The sequence below is a fragment of the Raphanus sativus genome, chromosome 9 (assembly GCF_000801105.2).
Source record: "Raphanus sativus cultivar WK10039 chromosome 9, ASM80110v3, whole genome shotgun sequence".
In the NCBI taxonomy this organism is placed as follows: Eukaryota; Viridiplantae; Streptophyta; class Magnoliopsida; order Brassicales; family Brassicaceae; genus Raphanus; species Raphanus sativus.
In genome coordinates this window covers 28,247,653-28,265,487 of record NC_079519.1, presented here as the reverse complement: position 1 = coordinate 28,265,487, position 17,835 = coordinate 28,247,653, and the positions used below count along the sequence as shown (strand labels likewise).

Sequence of the window (17,835 nt, the reverse complement as noted above, 5' to 3'; positions counted from 1 at the left end):
GCCTTTGTATTTGTTTCAAACCATCTTGATTAATATCAATCCAGACGTTAAAAAAAAAATAACTAAAATCCTATAAATTCAATCATATACTATCTTGTCCAAGAATTCGACGCAGATTCATACTAGAAAATCAGACTCATCCTAACCTTAAATCTTTTTCTTCTCCTTTTCTTCTCCATTAACAATTCTTGCACCTTAAAATAAAATCAAAATTTTCTTTCAACCATCGACCAAATTTCTCAATCTTGTCCCAAATTGATTAACCATAGCTATATTTAATCAATTATAACTTATCCATAATCAATTTTCATCTGTTACATATTAAATTCAAGATAAAAAAACGCAGAGTATTACCAGTACAACTAGTACAACTCGAATTATTACAACTAGTACAAATAGATTAAAGCATAACCAATATAACTTGTACAAGTAAAACATGTATAACTAGTATAACTTTGTAATTAATATGGTGATCTTTATTTTTTAAGTGTATAAAAATGGTAGAAAATAATATAATGTAGAACCGTTAAGCCATGTTGGTATAATTTTCTGCCTGCATGTGTGTCAAATACATGAATTGTATATTTTAAATAATTTCAATTTGGATAATGATTTATTTACAAGTTGTACTAGTTATACTAATTTTACTATATTTTTTTTTAAAAAAATCATCTTCATATTTATACTCTCGAGGCCAAAATGATAGATGTGGAACCAGAAAAGTCTTCAACCATGGTTCCACAAACGCGAGTCACCGGAAAGAAGAATAAAGAGGACGCATCAGTTACTAGTAAAAGCAACTCACCAGCGACAAAAATAAGAAAAAGAAGGAGTAGGGTCCTTGTCAAATCCAACCAAGCAGACTTGGAACCACGTCAAGGCAAAAGACGAAGAATGACAAAGAGGCGAAAAGAATGGTAAACCATTAAATTTGAAATTGTTTGATTGTTCTGATAGGATTCAACTAAGATCTCTTTTTGTGTCAAATTAATTGTCAAGTAGATAGCTTTTGGGATTATTTTTGAAAAGTTATGTTCATTTTGGTATTAAAACTTATGTTCATTTTGATGTTAAACTTGTTCTTTTGGATATTTTTTGAAACTATTAAAACTGGGAAATTTAAATTATTTTATGAAAAATTGTGTTTAGTTTAAATGTACAAGTATTTTGATATAACTAATACAACAGAATTTTCTTTTGTTTTTATCATGTAAACTACAAAATTTAATAATTGTTTGCACATAAATTGAAAGCAATTAAAAATTGAAGGGGAAAAATATTTTTTTTAAAAAGAAAAAAAATCATTCAAGAGAAATATGACAATTATTACACAAATATCATAGTTTTTCTTTTGATATATATATATGATTCATTTAAATCCTACAATAGACATGAGCACAAATTTCTCTTGAAAGTTTGCAAAATCAAAAGTTGGCCAAATGGTATCTTGTTTAGTTTGTGCTATATCTATTTTACTAAAACAACATTATAACCTAATAATATATGTGTGATCTAACTATTTTAATACAATTATCAAAAAAAATTATTATTCATTTAAAAAAAAAATAGTATACAAAAAATATAAATATGACTAAAATTTAAGGAAGGATCATATAATCTAATTGAAAGTTTAAAAAACTAGCCGCTCTCACCCACGAAGCCCTGAATAAATATGACCATATATATAACCTGGTAAGAAATACATTGCCACAAAATAACAGGATTACGAGGTAGAAGACCAGCAGGGGAGTCACTCTATTGATACATATCTGTTTGGTCGTATATAAAACAATATTATAACGGGGGAGAGACTTTATTGATACATATCTGTTTGGTTCAGAAACGTCGTCTTTTGGTTCCCCATTTCAGATCTATAGAAGCACCTGTCATCGTTGTTTTCCTGGCACGTTTCCCCTGGATACAGATATGTGATCCTCTTCATTGGTCGCTGAGTCCACATTCAGATCTCGTGCCACTGATAATATCAGCTTCTTCTTCCTCGTCTGAATCTTGGCCTGATTCCTGTGTATTCCAGTGGTTGCTGTCACCATCTTCGTCGCCAGAACCTCCATTGTTGCTTTCGTCGGGTTCCTCCTTCACGATCTGGACACCACATTCAATAATGTCGAAGTACTTGACATCGCAGGTGAATTCAAACGTTAAATCTCCGCTCTCTTCAAGGCATCCGTACTCGAGAAGCAAGTCAGAGTGGAAAACTAAGAGATGCTTCGCGGGTTGATTTGATGAGATGAAGAATAGACATTTCCCGATTTCCTGGATGGGGTATGAGTAGCCTTTGCGTATCCGGCGACAAATCAAGTGGTGCCCATAATATGAATCGGGTAGGTTACCAGGGGAACAAACAAGGCAGACCTTAAACTTGGAGAAGGTGGAAAGAGGGAAGCTCAAGGTATTTCCCAGGGCTCGGAGCTCGAACTCTCCAGGAACTTCAGCTCCAGGTAACCATGACCACCCCAACTGAAGAGATCTATGAAACCGTTGGTGGATAATTTCGTTTCGTGCTTGTTGGCCCAGTTTCAAGCAGTTGGTGAAAGTGAGCTTCGCTAATGGAGTGTTCAAAGGGCAAAACACGGTCTCCAGTGATTCACAATCACCTGCATGTAGAGACTTGAGAGAAGCAGGGAGCTCTGGAAGTGATTTGAGTTCTCTGCAGCTAAGAAGGAAAATTGCTTCTAACATGTGAAGATCTTTGATGCAGCATATTGTTTCCATACCAGAACAGTTTAGGTCTAGACGAGTAATAGTCATCGGGAATTGTGTTAGTGTCTTCAGTTTTGGATTATAGGATAGAGACAGAGAGAAGTAATGAGGAAGCGAAAGGGCACTCACTGGAGGCACTTCGTTGGCCGCTGGGACTGACATACCGAATGTTGTCATGTTCGTACGCGATATTTCTATGTGGATGGGATTAAGGGATGAAAAGGTGTAGTTAGTTGGAACGACTTCTAGATTTGTGCAGGAAACCAGCCACAAGTCTTTTAGTTTACCAAGATTTGAAATAGAGGAGGGAAGTTCTACCAAACTCTTGCAAACATTCAGTTTCAGTGCCTCAAGATTTGTAGCATTTGAAAGATCTGGGAGTTCCTTCAAATAGTAGGAATAGCTCAGATCCATCTGCTTGAGATTTTTAAGCGGCTGAAAGCGAAAGTCAGAAAACAGATGGAAGACCAGCATTATTACATGAAGAAAAATGTCAGAATTCATGTTTTATATTCAGCGTAAAATAGAAAAACAAACCTGAGTTCCTTCCCAAAGTTTCTCTAACTGGCTATGTCGAAGATCGAGTTTGACAAGACATTCCGTGTTAAATGTAGGAGGAAGACACTTGATTGGGTATGCCTTCCAATGTAGAAACCTTAGACGTTGCGGAAGCTCTATCTCTTCAGGTATATCCATTCTCTCACACACATCATATTTACTGTTGATAACTTTGAGGAACCTGAGATTAGGCATTCTTTTGAAAGCTCCCTTGCTTATAAACACTTCGTTGATTGCTGATGTATCAAACGATATTCCAACCACTTTGCTAGTAACCTAAACCAAATATTCAAAAATGTTTTGTTATCACAATGTGTTGGTTTTGTTTATCTTAGCGATATGACTTGCTCAGGCAATATTTTTTAAAACTTTGCTGAGAATCAAAGGATTAATAGAACTTACAGTATTATTGAGTAGGACATCGCATATGTCATTAGCATCAACTAAGATTTGGCGATTCCGAAGCTTTTGTCTACGAATAGCTCTTTTGCCCACTTGTTGTAGTAATCTGTGCATCCTTATTTCACCACGGGCAGATATCTCTATGAGCGATTTTCTTTCTAGGATTTTCAACCCGTATTTAACGTCCAAGTCAATGCCAGCCAGCATGGCTTTCACAAGATCACCATCATTATACTTGAAGAAGATTGCAATATAGAGAAATAGTGTTTGCTCATTGTCTTCTAGACTTTCGTAGCCGACTTTTAACACTTTCTCGATATCTTGATCAAGAATATTTTCTAGCCTACTCATTACATCTATCCATTCGTCCTCCCTCTTCCCACGTAGAGATGAACCCACAACGCGGAGACCCAACGGAAGCTTGCAACAAAGTTCTGTTATCCTTATAGCAAGCTCTTCAAAACCCTCCTTTGGAGAGCATTGCTTGAAAGCATATCTACATAAGATTTCAAGACCTTCTTGTCTCGATGGAAAACTAACATGGTATATATTATCGATACCATGTTGTTGCAAAAGCTCTTGATCTTCCGTGGTTACGATAATCCTACTTCCAAAACCAAACCAAGAAGTATCTCCAGCCAAAGCCTCTAATTGCTTTAGACTGTTTACATCATCAAGAATGATGAGCACTCTCAGGCTGCTTGACCTTTGTGGTAACACACCTAGATGGCATACCCTTGTACCATCTTGGTTCAAAACCTTTGACAGAAGTTGTTCTTGTAAATGCAACTGCAGACCATAGTCGTCAAGACCACTACTATGATAGCTTCCTCTAAGGTTTTCCGTAAAACAAGTAAGCTGAAACTTATGAGAGAAACGACTATGTAAAGCTCTGGCAATGGTTGTTTTACCGATCCCTGCAGGACCTGAGATTCCAACCATCTTTACTCCATCGTAATCAAAATCTAGCAAATCCTCCATTTTCCTTAAATGAGACTCAAGTCCCACCATGCCATCAAAATCCCTAGATGATGTTGCATTCAATTTATCTGAAACATCTCTTGTGATCTTCTTGATCATGTTTACTTCATTGTCCCTAACAAAAAAATAAATAAATAAATAATAGATAGTTTCATCAAGTAGTCACAGAGATAACATCCTTTGTTCCCACTATTCTATGACATGTACTTCTAATATTCATTCAACAAACATTCTCTTAATTAGCCAATTAAATTCCATCACGGTAGTTCCTCCTAATCATCATAAGACACCATTAACTGTTATTTTTAACTTCTTATTAACAGAACCTAATAGTTAAAAACAGAGATTAGTTGAACACGAACCATTTTTGGAAGTCTTCTCCAGCAATGTTTCCCACTTCTCTCAAAGCTTTGCTCCACTTCTGCCTTTCCTCGTCCGGCTTATTTGCACAAGTTTCATTGAAAGAGATCCCGAATTCTCCGCTCTGTTTCCGTACATCAGATGGATCCACTCTGTAGAAGATGGTCATGACTATCTGCCCCATAGCTCTCTTGCACTCCAATATCTCAACCAGTTCATCTAAACACCAGCTTGAAGAAGCATATTTCTTGGAGAGAATCACGATCGAGATCCTTGATTCTCTTATACCATTTGTGAGTGAAGGAGCTATCTCTTGGCTTCTCACAATCTCTTGATCATCAAACATAGTGATCCCGTTTCGTTTGAATTGCTCGCGCATGTGACTGAGAAGTGTTTTACGGACGTCAGGCCCATGGAAGCTCGAGAAGACGTTGAACTTGTAGTTGCGAGACGCAAAGGAAGAAGCAGACGCCATGAGAGACGAGCTGAGAGAGATGGAAGGAAAGTGAGATGTTTACTTTGAAGTCAATGTGTTATTGGAAAGATCTATTAAAAGCATAAATAAAAAGGGATGCTTGAAAGGTTCGACCATAAAAAAAAAAATAATAATAATAAGAAAAGGGATGCTTCCTTCTACTGACTACTGAGGCAGACGCGTTATTATTATTTGAATGGAGTTGCAAGTGGCCAAGACTTTGAAAAAAGAGATTTAGTTCCTCTAAAGTCTTTGCTCAAAAAAAAAAAAGTTCCTCTAAAGACATAGGAAGCTACAAACTTGCTTCCTCTGGCCGTTTTTTTTTTGAAAGAAAACCTCTGGCCGTTTTCACATCTAAAAAGTTTTGTTTATACTTTTTAAGTCTTTGGAATTACTCCAATTCATCTCCACTTAGATCTTAAAATGGGTATATACAGTAGAGAAGCAGCTCCAACGACCTGAATGTTACACTTTGAATGATATAAGAACATAAAGTCGTTGCTCTATTCACGGAACAATACACATTCGATTTTAGTTAATCTTGTCGCTGCCAATGACGTTAGAGCATCCACGTCATTCAATTGTCTCTTACAAGTGCTCTTACAATTAAAATAACAATATTAGTGTGGATAACGTGTTAAAAGAAGTAAATGAAGCAGCGAAGCTGACGGAGCGGAAGTATCCGTAGTAACCGATAGTATAAAAGATATTGTTGAATTCTGAGAATGCCCGCTATCTTAGCCTTCTTAAATCTGTTGAATTCTTAGAGAATGCCCAGAAATAAGGATTCAAGAGATTTGTGTTCTTAAAACCAAAATCCTAAATTTATATTAATCAATAGTTTAAAAAGTTATGTCTCTCACAAACCTAAGAGATCACATTATATAACAACACGAAAGCCGTAAACAAATAGAATAAAGGAAACCTAAACTTATATGAAAAAGGAAACTAGAAAACTAAAGCCCGATAGAAGTAGAATGCTACGCTGCATCAGAGGCTCTCTTTTTGAGAGGGAGAAGAAAAGGATAAAGTTGCCAGAGTGGAGTTTTCTATACCAAGTTGGTCCACTGTTGTATCTGAAGGCACCGAAGGATGGTGATCTTCAACCTCCAAAGTAGGTTGCAGTGCATGAATGATTGCAAGTTCGGATTGAAGACTTTCTATAACTTTGGTTTGATTCTGAGAGACATTGGCATGTAGATCCCTTTGATGGATGGTTAGTGATGATGAGCTAACGTTATAACATCTCTTTTATATGATCCCCTATAACTATATACATACAAATAAATACATTGATAATTATATACATACAAATAAATACATTGACTTGAATTTCATGAAAAAAAATTCTATGTAGAGAAATGGATTATGAGAGTGTGTGACTTGAACTATTGATCGGGCCGAATAGAAATATAACTTTATCTACTACATTAGAATTCACAATCAAATCTGTCTTTGTTCCAACCACTGTGTGAACCCCGATATTAGTTGAACACGAACCATTTTTGGAAGTCTTCTCCAGCAATGTTTCCCACTTCTCTCAAAGCTTTGCTCCACTTCTGCCTTTCCTCGTCCGGCTTATTTGCACAAGTTTCATTGAAAGAGATCCCGAATTCTCCGCTCTGTTTCCGTACATCAGATGGATCCACTCCGTAGAAGATGGTCATGACTATCTGCCCCATAGCTCTCTTGCACTCCAATATCTCCACCAGTTCATCTAAACACCAGCTTGAAGAAGCATATTTCTTGGAGAGAAACACGATCGAGATCCTTGATTCTCTTATACCATTTGTGAGTGAAGGAGCTATCTCTTGGCTTCTCACAATCTCTTGATCATCAAACATAGTGATCCCGTTTCGTTTGAATTGCTCGCGCATGTGACTGAGAAGTGTTTTACGGACGTCAGGCCCATGGAAGCTCGAGAAGACGTTGAACTTGTAGTTGCGAGACGCAAAGGAAGAAGCAGACGCCATGAGAGACGAGCTGAGAGAGATGGAAGGAAAGTGAGATGTTTACTTTGAAGTCAATGTGTTATTGGAAAGATCTATTAAAAGCATAAATAAAAAGGGATGCTTGAAAGGTTCGACCATAAAAAAAATAATAATAATAATAAGAAAAGGGATTATATACATACAAAAAGGGATGCTTGAAAGGTTATAACATCTCTTTTATATGATCCCCTATAACTATATACATACAAATAAATACATTGATAATTATATACATACAAATAAATACATTGACTTGAATTTCATGAAAAAAAATTCTATGTAGAGAAAATGGATTATGAGAGTGTGTGACTTGAACTATTGATCGGGCCGAATAGAAATATAACTTTATCTACTACATTAGAATTCACAATCAAATCTGTCTTTGTTCCAACCACTGTGTGAACCCCGATATCAATATCAACTACCAGGACCTCAGATGGGATAAGCTATTACAACATTATCTTTTTGTTGTGGGATAGTATCAATATATCAGCATATATAAGACTATTATTTTGAAGAAAAGTACCAACCATGATTCCAAAGAGATTGCACTTGTTGGCTTCCAACTTGAATCTATGGTCTTCCCCTAAATAAGCTTCCAATGCTTCTCATAGAATGGGAGAGGTCCAAGGAGAGGAAGAACCAGCTCCAACAACATGTATGTATCTAGGCTTTGCCATTTTCTTTCTAATCGCAGATTAGTCTTTTTCTTGAGTCTTGAGAGGCTTTGCTGGCTTCATCGAACTCAATCATTCTTCTTCTCTCGCTTTCCTCCGTCATGATCTGGACACCACATGCAATAATATCAAGCTCCTGGCATGTGATGAACTCAAACATATTCTCATTCTCCTGTTCAAGCTATCCGTGTAAGTCAACCAGATCAGCATAAGAAAAACATAGATGTTCCCCCCGGATAGTACGGAGATGAAAACGCATGTGATGGTCGGTGGGGCAACCCTTGTTTACGCGAATGCGACAGAAAAACTCGGGATTGAGTTCTCCAATATATTGTTTACGGGAAACCACAACGCAAAACCAAAATTCTCTGAAATCTGACCGGACGGTCAAGGAGTTTCCAATAGTTCTGTGATCAAACTTGGCAGGTATTTTTCTTCCGGGTAGGCATGCCCGCAATGATTGCTGGATTACTCTCCTCGCTTCTCGACCCAATTTGAAGCAGTTGGTGATATTGCAGCTTAGTTCAGAGTCAAAATCCAGAGACACGGTCTTCAATGATTTACAGGATTTTACTATCAGTGTTTTGAGTGAGGCGGGGAGCTCTGGCAGTGATGCGAGTTTTGGACATCCAGCTACACAAATCCATACTAACCCGTGCAACTCTTTGAAACAATCAGGAACTCTCTCGATTCTCTTAATGTTTGCGCTGTCTCCGTAGAGAGCGAGTGACTGGAGGGCAGACCAATGCCTTACTGATTTAGACAGTTCTTCTAACATTGTGTCCGCGATTGAGAGTGTTCTGATGTTCGTGGAAATATCTGAGAAGTTTCTCAGTTGTGAGCACCCTTCCACTCCAACATAAGCGAGAGGTGCCAAATTGAACAGAGCCAGAACAACTTGTAGCTTTGAGCAGAAACACATCTGAAAGAACTCGAGTTTGCGAAGACTCCCAACAGATGAGTGAATCTCTACCAAATTTTTGCAACCACACAGTACCAAACTCTCGAGCATTGTAGTATTTGAAAAATCCGGGATTTCCTTTAAGTTAAAATACCAGGACAAATCCATTCTCTTCAGATTTGCAAGTGCCTGAAATGTAAAACAAAACAACAAAAGGAAGAAAATCAAAACATGATAAAGAACATACTTGTCTTCAAAAGCAAGTATCGTAACTAACCTGAGTTCCTTCCCAGAGCTTTTCGAGGTGGCTGTGTCGCATTTTGAGCTCCACAAGATTATTCAGGCAAAAGCCGAGAGGAAGACACTTGCTAGGGTATACCTTCCAATGTAGTAACCTTAGACCACTAGGAAACTCCGTCTCCTCAGGTATACGTAAAATATCTTCTCCATCATATTTACTCTTGTAAACTTTGTGGAATCGCAGATTAGACATCCTTTTAAAAGCTTTTGGGCTTATAAATACTTCATCTATATCGGGATATATCAAATGATATGCCGGACACATCTCTAGTACCCTAAACCAATTATTCAAATTATAAATGGAGTGGTAGAGCATGATTAACCTTAATTTCTTAGTCAGGGTTCTTAACTCATGATTTGACACTTTCAACAAAAAAAAAACTTTTCGGCTAAGAGACGACTCTTTAGAGCATCAATATCAACGTCCTTAGTGACGTCCTTAGGAGAAGAGGGGACCACAAAGTACACAATCAAGGAAGGACAAGGGAAAAAAGTTTCTTATATAAGGACGTTCTTGCTGCGTCCTTCACACTGTGTGCGGATCCCACGAGATGTGGTGGCCCGCCATTGGTTCTATTTTTTTTTTAAGAAAAACAAAAAACAACAAAAAAAAAGATTATAAATGCAACTGCAGACCAACCAAAAAACAATAAAAAAAAGATTGTAATCTCTGACTACGTCCGACCCACGAGTGCTGGACATTTTACTGGTTCATCAGAGATTTAATACACACAGATGCAACAGTTTACAAAGAACCAAATGCTCCTTGCTAGAAGATACCAACCCCTTAGATACAATAGACTTAAGCCTAAGTGATTGATCTCGTTTTGTTGTCTTTTGCTGAAACTCATCTGATTCTTGTTGCCGTAAACCTTAGGTATTTCCTTCTGCTTGACTTTTTTTTACATGACTTTTTCGTATTGGATCAGGTGTCTTCAAGGAATTGGGCATGTCGTATGCTTGGCCTAGGAGCATTGCTGTCGCTGGCCAATATGAGGATGGCGAGGCCCAAGCTTAACGCCCCATTTAAGATTTATAGAAGCACCTGTCATCGTGGTGTTCCTCGCACGTTTTCTCGTGTCACTGAAAAATCAGCTTCTTCTTCCTCGTCTGAATCTTGGCCGGATGCCTGTGTATTCCAGTGGTCGCTGTCACCATCTTTGTAGCCAGAACCTCCATTGTTGCTTCCGTCGGGTTCATCCTTCAACTTCAAGATCTGGACACCACATTCAATAATGTCAATTTCCTTGCATGTGAAGAATTCGAACATTACTTCATTCTCCTCTTCAAGCCATTCATGTGGTCCGTCAACCAAACCACAATAAAATATGCATAAATGTTCCTTCTGGATATTTAAGAGAGTAAACAAATAATTCTTAAGTTCAGTGGGGTGAGCCTTGTTTAAGCGCACGCGACACGACACATCCGTGTGAGGTTCCTCAATATGTTGTCTAGGGGAAATCAGAATGCAAACCCAAAATTCTCTAGAGTCTGAACTCAGTGATCATATAGTCAAGGAATTTCCTAAAGCTCGACGATCGAACTCTGAAGGAATTGTTCTTCCGGGTAGGCATGCTTGACATGATAGCTCGGTAATTGCTCTCCTTGTTCCTATACACAATTTGAAGCAGTTAGGAAAACTGCAATCTATTGTATACGCGTAATTCCAGAATTACGACCTTCGGTGATTCACAACCGTTTGCTGTTAGTCTTTCTAGTGACCTAGGGAGCTCTGGCAGTGATGCAAGTTTGGAACAGCCATATATACTAAGTGAACGTAACCTGTGGAGATTTTTGATCCAGTCTGGCAGTTCCTGGATACCTATGCCGTCGTCGTCGCCATCGCTGAATATACTCAGTACCAGGAGGCCAGGCCAAAGACAAACTGATGACGACTTAGGCAGTTTTGACAGCATTGTGTCTGCAATTACAAGTGTTGTGGTGTTGGTGGAAATATCTGGAAATTTTCTCATTCGTGAGCATCTTCTCATGTCTACGAAAGAATGAGGCGCCAATTTGAAGAGATCTGGAACATCTTGCAGATTTCTACAGAAACCCATATCCAACCAATCCAGTTTATCAAGATTTCCAATAGAGGAAGGAATCTCTAACAAACTAGAGCAACCACGCAAAACCAATTTCTCCAGATTTGCAGCTTTTGAAAGATCCGGGAGTTCCTTTAAATTAACTGACCATGAAAGACACATCTCCTTGAGATTCGCAAGTGGCTAAATGTAAAACAACAAAACACAACGAAGAACATCGTCAACGAGCATGATGAGAAAGAAAGTACATATATGTAAGCAAATATCGTAACCAACCTGAGTTTCTTCCCAAAGCTTCTCGAGCTTGTTATTTGGTAAATTGAGTTCCACAAGATATTCAAGATTGAATGTACCAAACCCTTGCTAGGGGGCATGCCTCCCAATGTAGTAACCTTAGACGACGCGGAAACTCCATCTCCTCAGGTCTATGCAATGTATCATTTCCATCATATCTACTTTTGTAAATTTTGAGGAATCGTAGATTAGGCATCCTTGTAAAAGCTTTATGGCTGATAGATACTTCCTTCATATCAGATATATCAAATGATATGCCCGACACAGCTCTAGTGCCCTAAACCAATATTTCAAATACAAACATATTGTTAGCACGCGCGAGAGGTAGTAGTAACTTGCATACGAGAGAAATTACTTACATCGGCACGTTCAAGAACATCACATATCTCCTCAGCATCTATTAAGATCCGCCGTCTCCAAGGTTCTTCTCTACTAACGGCTTTTGTAGCCATTAGTTGCAGTAACTTGTGCATCTCTATTTCTCCATCTTCAGATGAATATATGAGTGATCTGTTTGTGAGGATATTCAACCCGTACTTGACATCCAAGTTATTGTCAGCGAACATGGCTTTCACAAGATCACCATCTTTGTAGTTGAAGAAGACTGCAATATGGAGAAATAGAGATTGCTCTTTCTCATGTAAACTCTCGTAGCCGACTCTTAGTACTTGCTCTATATCTTGATGATCCAGAATAGTTTCTAACCTGCGTATTACTTGTTCCCACTCCTCCTCATTCTTTCCACGTAAAGTTGAACCCACCACACGGAGACCTAATGGAAGGTCACCACAAAGCTCCGTTACTTTTAACGCAGGCTCTCTAAAACCATAATGTGGATAGTTTTGTCTAAAAGCATATCTACACAGGATCTCAAGAGCTTCTCTTCTAGTGGGAAACCGCACATGGTACGTATTGTTGATACCATGTTGCTGCAACAACTCTTTGTTTTCTGTGGTAACTACAATCCTACTTCCACGACCAAACCATGTAGTTTCATGAGCTAAGGCCTCTAGTTGCTTTAGATCATCAACATCATCAAGGATGATGAGCGCTCTCTTGTCGTGGAGCCACTCTTTTACTGCCCCTAAATGGCATATCGTCATACCATTTTGGTTCAAAATCTTTGAAAGAAATTTTTCTTGTGAGCGCAATTTCAAACCATACTCATCAAGACCATTACGACAACTTCCCCTAAGGTTGTCCACAAAACAAGTAAGCTGAAACCTATTCGATTCAGAGAATCGACTATGTAAAGCTCTGGCGATGGTAGTCTTACCAATCCCTGCTGGACCAGAGATGGCAACCATCTTAACTTCATCATTAATTATCTAAATCTAGCAAAGACTCCATCTCTCTTAAATGAGCCTCAAGTCCCACCATGTCATCAAAGTCTCTTGAGGGAGTAGCATTCAGTTTTTCCGAAACATCTCTACCAATCTTGTCGATCATTTCTGCTTCATTATCCCTAATAAAAGAGTAAGAAACCCATTCAGCTTTTAGTTCTCTTGAGTTATTATCACATGAGAAAAAATAAAGTATCTATAATTAATGAAGCACATACCAGTTTAGGAAGTGCTCTCCAGCTATGTTACCCACATGGGTCAACGCTTGGGTCCATTTCTGTCTCTTCTCTTCTGTTTTTCGGGCACAAGTTTTCTTGAAAACTTCCCCGAATTCACCGCTCTGTTTCCGCACATCAGATGGATCTACTCCGGTGTAAAAGATGGTCATCACGATTTGTCCCATTTCTTCCTTACATTTCAAAATCTCCAGCAGCTCATCCAAACACCAGCTGGAAGAGGCATAGTTCTTGGAGAGCACTACGATGGAGATCCTCGATTCTCTGAGCGCTTGTGTGAGTGCAGGAGCAATAACTTGACTTCTCTAGATCCTTTCATCATCGAACATCCTGATCCCATTGAAGGCAAACTGTTTGCGCAAGTGACTAAGAAACGTCTTACGGACATCTGGTCCATGGAAGCTCGTGAACACGCGGTATCTCCAGGTGAGAGGAGGAGGAGGAGGAGGAGAAGAAGAGGCCATCAGAGAGTTCATACTTGAGAGTAGGGATGTTATACAGGGTTGTGAGATTTAGGGCTGACCCAGCCCATTCAATAATTTAAGAACCCTAACGTATTATTCATAAAATGTTTAGGGCTACTTTAGGGCTGGGCTAAAGAAATAAAGGGTTTTCACAGGGTTAACCTATTAGATATTTTTTGTTATAGAACAATGTTTTGGTGTAGGGTTAAACCCTCAATTTTTTTTTTATAGATTTTTTGTTAAAATTGCTAAAAAAGTTTCTATAAAATTTCAGAAATGATTTTTTTCCGTCAAAATCACAAAAAAAAATATTTTGCCAAATCGATTTTTTCGCCAAAATCGGAAAAATCAAGTTTTTCCGAAAAAACCCACAAAATCGAGTTTTCCCACAAAAAACCACAAAATAAAGTTTTTCCGCATAAACCGTAAAACTGGTTTTTCCCGCCAAAATCGACAAATTAAGTTTTCCCACCAAAACCGAGAAACCCGAAAAATCGAGTTTTCAAGCCAAAATTGGGAAATCGAATTTTCCCGTCAAAACCGAGAAATCGAGAAATTGAGTTTTCCCGCCAAAAACGAGAAACCGGGGTTTCCCGCCAAAACCGAGAAATTAGGGTTTCCCGCCAAAACCAAGAAAACGAGTTATCCCGCCAAAACCGAGAAATCGAGTTTTCCCGAGAAATCAGGGTTTTTCAAGAAAACCGAGAAATCTTGTTTTTCGAGAAAACCGAAAAAATCGGTTTTCCCGAGAAAAATGAGAAATCAGGGTTTCCCGCCAAAACCGAGAAATCGGTTTTTTTCGAGAAACCGAGAAATCGGGGTTTTCCAAGAAAACCGAGAAATTTAGTTTTCCCGAAAAAACCAAGAAATTGGGGTTTCCCGCTAAAACCGAGAAGTCGGGGTTTTCTGCCAAAACCGAAAAATCAAGTTTTCCCGAGAAAACCGAGAAATCGAGTATTCTCGAGAAAACCGAGAAATCGAGTTTTCCCGAGAAAACAGAGAAATCGAGTTTTCCCGAGAAAACAGAGAAATCGAGTTTTCCGAGAAAAACGAGAAATCGATTTTTTCCTAGAAAACCGAGAAATCGAGTTTTCCCGAGAAAACCGAGAAATCGAGGTTTCCCGCCAAAACCGGAAAATCGAGTTTTCCAACCAAAACTGGGAAATCGAGTTTTCCGCTAAAACTGGGGAATCGAATTTTTCCGTCAAAATTTAGAAATTTTTGTTTTCTGCCAAAACCGAGAAATTGAGTTTTCTCACCAATACCACAAAAATGAGTTTTTCTGCCAAAATCAGAAAAATAAGTTTTTCCACCAAAACCTGGAAATTGAATTTTTCTGTCCAAATCAAAAATTTAAGGTTTTCTGCCAAAAACACAAAATTTTGTTTTTTTTGTTGAATTTGCAAAATCTCATTTTCCATCAAAATTCTCAAAATAGCTAAACAGTGTTAATCATGTTAATATTATTTGCTTTTGTTTTAAATTTTTTTTTTGAAATGGGTAACCCTAACCCAACCCCTTCATGCATAGACTATTAGGGTTAATGTTGGGTTGGGTTAGAATAGGGTTGGGTTTATATTTTATAGGGTTGAGTTGGGCTGGGTAACCCAATACAACATCCCTACTTGAGAGTGATCGTGAGTGGTTCAGGATCAAAGATTAAGAGAGATGTGTTCAGATAGGCATAAATGGTATTAGTAAATGGAAAACGCGTAGCGTTACTGTTAAGCCTGTTGACTATTGACCGAGACGAAGTTTCTTCGATCTTCTCTTCCAAAAGTAAACGAAAATGAGTGATTTAGTGCTAGCAGGTACAGTAGGTAGTTTTAAAAAAAGTTTTCTCCAAACTTTCTTCGTGGTTTTGAATTATTTACAAAATTAAAACTTTTAATTAATTTCTTGGTAATTTCGAAAATAGAAAAAACCTGTTACACAATAAACATTTCTTATTATTTACTAGAATGCCATACCATTATCATCAATTTTCCAATCACCATGAACTACCATTTTGAATTTTTAGAAACTCAAGAATTCAATTTCTAACAATTTTTTTCTTTTTCTAAACCAACAAATCCTCATTTTCTCTCATTTTCTCTTCATTTTCATAAAAAAAAACTCCCGTAACTTTCATTTTTATAAGTTAAACTTTCATATTTTCGAGTTTATTCAGTTATGAGTCGTCAAAGGTGGTTCTTTTTGCTCATATTTAGAGTTTAGGCAGTGGTAAAAGATGAAAACGAGTTTTATACCAAAAATATAACTATTTACATGATTTTCGTCATTATCTGTGTCGTGATAATAGACAATAATAGACTATTTTGTATGTGTATGCATACGTGTAGACTTACGAAACGCTCTACTAGTCAACTCACAAGTTAATTTTACAATTGACTCAAATAACTTTTTTTGTAAAGAAAACTTTCCCGGAAGTTTAGTCTTTCCATTAAAAATAAGCTCCATCAATTTGATCTAGAAAATATTTGACGTAAGCGGATGTTTCTAAATTCATTCACTAGGCTGAATGTAAAGACATAGATAAATCCATCTTCTTGGGATTTTTAAAGGCTGAATGTAAATCCACACAACGACAAAGAAAGAGAGAGGAACGTCATATAACATAGAAAGTAATTGATCATATATAAGACAAATGTACAACAGTAATCTGGATTCCTTGCCAGAAGTATTATAGTTGGTTGTTCTGCATCTCAAGTTTGATAAGATATTCATGATTAAAAATAGAAGGAAAACTAATATTACATGTTGAGAGACGGAATCTATACTATTAAAGCATGATCATATTGGTTTTTTTACTAGAAACACCTTTTTTTTACTAACATTTTATATTTCATTAAGGGCAATCAAGTAATGTTAATGACATATCTATATTGGATCTTTTTTTTTATTCAGCCCACTACCCACATCATATCTCTCTTGGGCCATTTGGGCATGGAGAAAATAATGTTTAATTTTCAAAACATAAATACTCATTAGACCTGGACGTTCGGGTACGGGTCGGTTCTTTTGGATATCGGATTTTTCGGGTTTTAAAGTTAAATTCCATTCGTGTATTATAAAATTTTGGGTCAGGTTCGAGTCGGGTTCCGGGTTCGGGTGGGTTCGGTTCTCATGCATAAGAACCTGAAAAATAACCAAATAACCAAAATATCTAAAACGGGTTCGGTTATTTGTACTCAAAGTAACCAAATTATCTGATTCGGTTCAAATTTTTGTATCCAAATTACTCAAAAATAACGAAAAGTGACCAAAAATATCTATTCTATACAATTTTTTTGGTTAAACTTTTATCCAAACTATCATATTTTATCCAAAAATACTCAAAAGTATCGAAAATAACTACTATAGTTAACTTATAATATTAGTTTAAAATATTAAAATAATTATTAATATAATTATAACATGTATTTTTAGATATATATTCACATTTCAGATGTCTTCGGATACTCATTCGGTTCTCGGGTCGGGTCGGGTTTGGGACCGGTTCTTCGGATATAGCAATTTAGAACTCATTCGAATATTTATCCAGAGTCTGATCGGGTTCGGAACCCTGATTTTCGGGTCGGTTTCGGGTTGGTTCTTCGGGTGCGAATATTGTGATCAGGTCTATTCTCCTTTAAAATGAAACACGATAAAGAAAGATAAAAAGTTTAAGTTTTTTTTATAAAAAAAAAACAAATATATAAAATATGATATTTATTAAATATTTTTCAATTTAAAAAAAAATAAAGGAAAATAAACCCGCGCTTTGAAAGCGCGGGTCAAAATCTAGTTAATATTATATGTTGTGATTTCGGACTTGAGGAGATTAGGATTTCGGCTTGAACCTCTTGGTATCTATCTTATTAAAATAGAAACATTACAATTTCTTATAGGTAGATTTTAATGTTGGACCTTATGTAATTAATGCTATATTATTCTACTTATTATTAAACATGTTTTTTATAAATAATTAACATCAACCATTACCATAGTTTTTCACTTTTTACCTTATTATTATATCTACTACGCATGTTTCCTTATATTGCATATATTTTACTATAAGCTAGATACATCCACTAGCATATTATAC

At 37.1% G+C, this 17,835-nt stretch overlaps 2 protein-coding genes and 1 pseudogene across 4 annotated transcripts; all 3 read right to left on the bottom strand.

Annotated features, from left to right (window-relative positions):
• Positions 1 to 1,663: 1,663 nt before the first annotated feature.
• LOC108837627 (disease resistance protein RML1B) lies at positions 1,664 to 7,541 on the bottom strand. 3 transcript variants are annotated; one of them, XM_018610656.2, is made up of 5 exons: positions 5,025 to 5,573; positions 3,682 to 4,777; positions 3,259 to 3,555; positions 2,851 to 3,156; positions 2,610 to 2,750 (listed from the first exon to the last, which is right to left on the bottom strand). In XM_018610656.2, the coding sequence occupies exons 1-5, from the start codon at positions 5,495 to 5,497 to the stop codon at positions 2,745 to 2,747; spliced, it is 2,178 nt and encodes a 725-aa protein (XP_018466158.1). In that variant the 5' UTR covers positions 5,498 to 5,573; the 3' UTR covers positions 2,610 to 2,744. The 3 variants fall into 3 exon arrangements, with proteins under 3 accessions (XP_056850076.1, XP_056850075.1, XP_018466158.1); XM_056994096.1 differs by lacking the exon at positions 5,025 to 5,573 and adding an exon at positions 6,998 to 7,541 and having other exon boundaries at positions 1,664 to 3,156; XM_056994095.1 differs by having other exon boundaries at positions 1,664 to 3,156; positions 5,025 to 5,569.
• Positions 7,542 to 8,175: 634 nt separating this feature from the next.
• On the bottom strand, positions 8,176 to 9,559 carry LOC108825166 (disease resistance protein RML1B-like). The gene is made up of 3 exons (XM_018598495.1): positions 9,344 to 9,559; positions 8,455 to 9,255; positions 8,176 to 8,346 (listed from the first exon to the last, which is right to left on the bottom strand). Exons 1-3 carry the CDS (start codon positions 9,557 to 9,559, stop codon positions 8,176 to 8,178), a joined length of 1,188 nt encoding a protein of 395 aa, XP_018453997.1.
• Positions 9,560 to 10,695: 1,136 nt separating this feature from the next.
• Positions 10,696 to 13,749, bottom strand: LOC108825874 (disease resistance protein RML1A-like; annotated as a pseudogene).
• Positions 13,750 to 17,835: the final 4,086 nt, after the last annotated feature.

Excerpts from the sequence above, each read along its gene's own strand:
- LOC108825166 (XM_018598495.1), bottom strand. The coding sequence starts at position 9,559 with ATGTCTAATCTGCGATTCCACAAAGTTTACAAGAGTAAATATGATGGA. Across the intron at positions 9,256-9,343 it reads AGCTCTGGGAAGGAACTCAG|GCACTTGCAAATCTGAAGAG; the intron begins GTTAGTTACGAT and ends TTTACATTTCAG. Across the intron at positions 8,347-8,454 it reads AGTTTTTCTGTCGCATTCGC|CTTGAACAGGAGAATGAGAA; the intron begins GTAAACAAGGGT and ends TTACACGGATAG.
- LOC108837627 (XM_056994096.1), bottom strand. The coding sequence starts at position 7,470 with ATGGCGTCTGCTTCTTCCTTTGCGTCTCGCAACTACAAGTTCAACGTC. Across the intron at positions 4,778-6,997 it reads GGAGAAGACTTCCAAAAATG|GGACAATGAAGTAAACATGA; the intron begins GTTCGTGTTCAA and ends TTTTTTTGTTAG. Across the intron at positions 3,556-3,681 it reads ATGTCCTACTCAATAATACT|GTTACTAGCAAAGTGGTTGG; the intron begins GTAAGTTCTATT and ends TATTTGGTTTAG.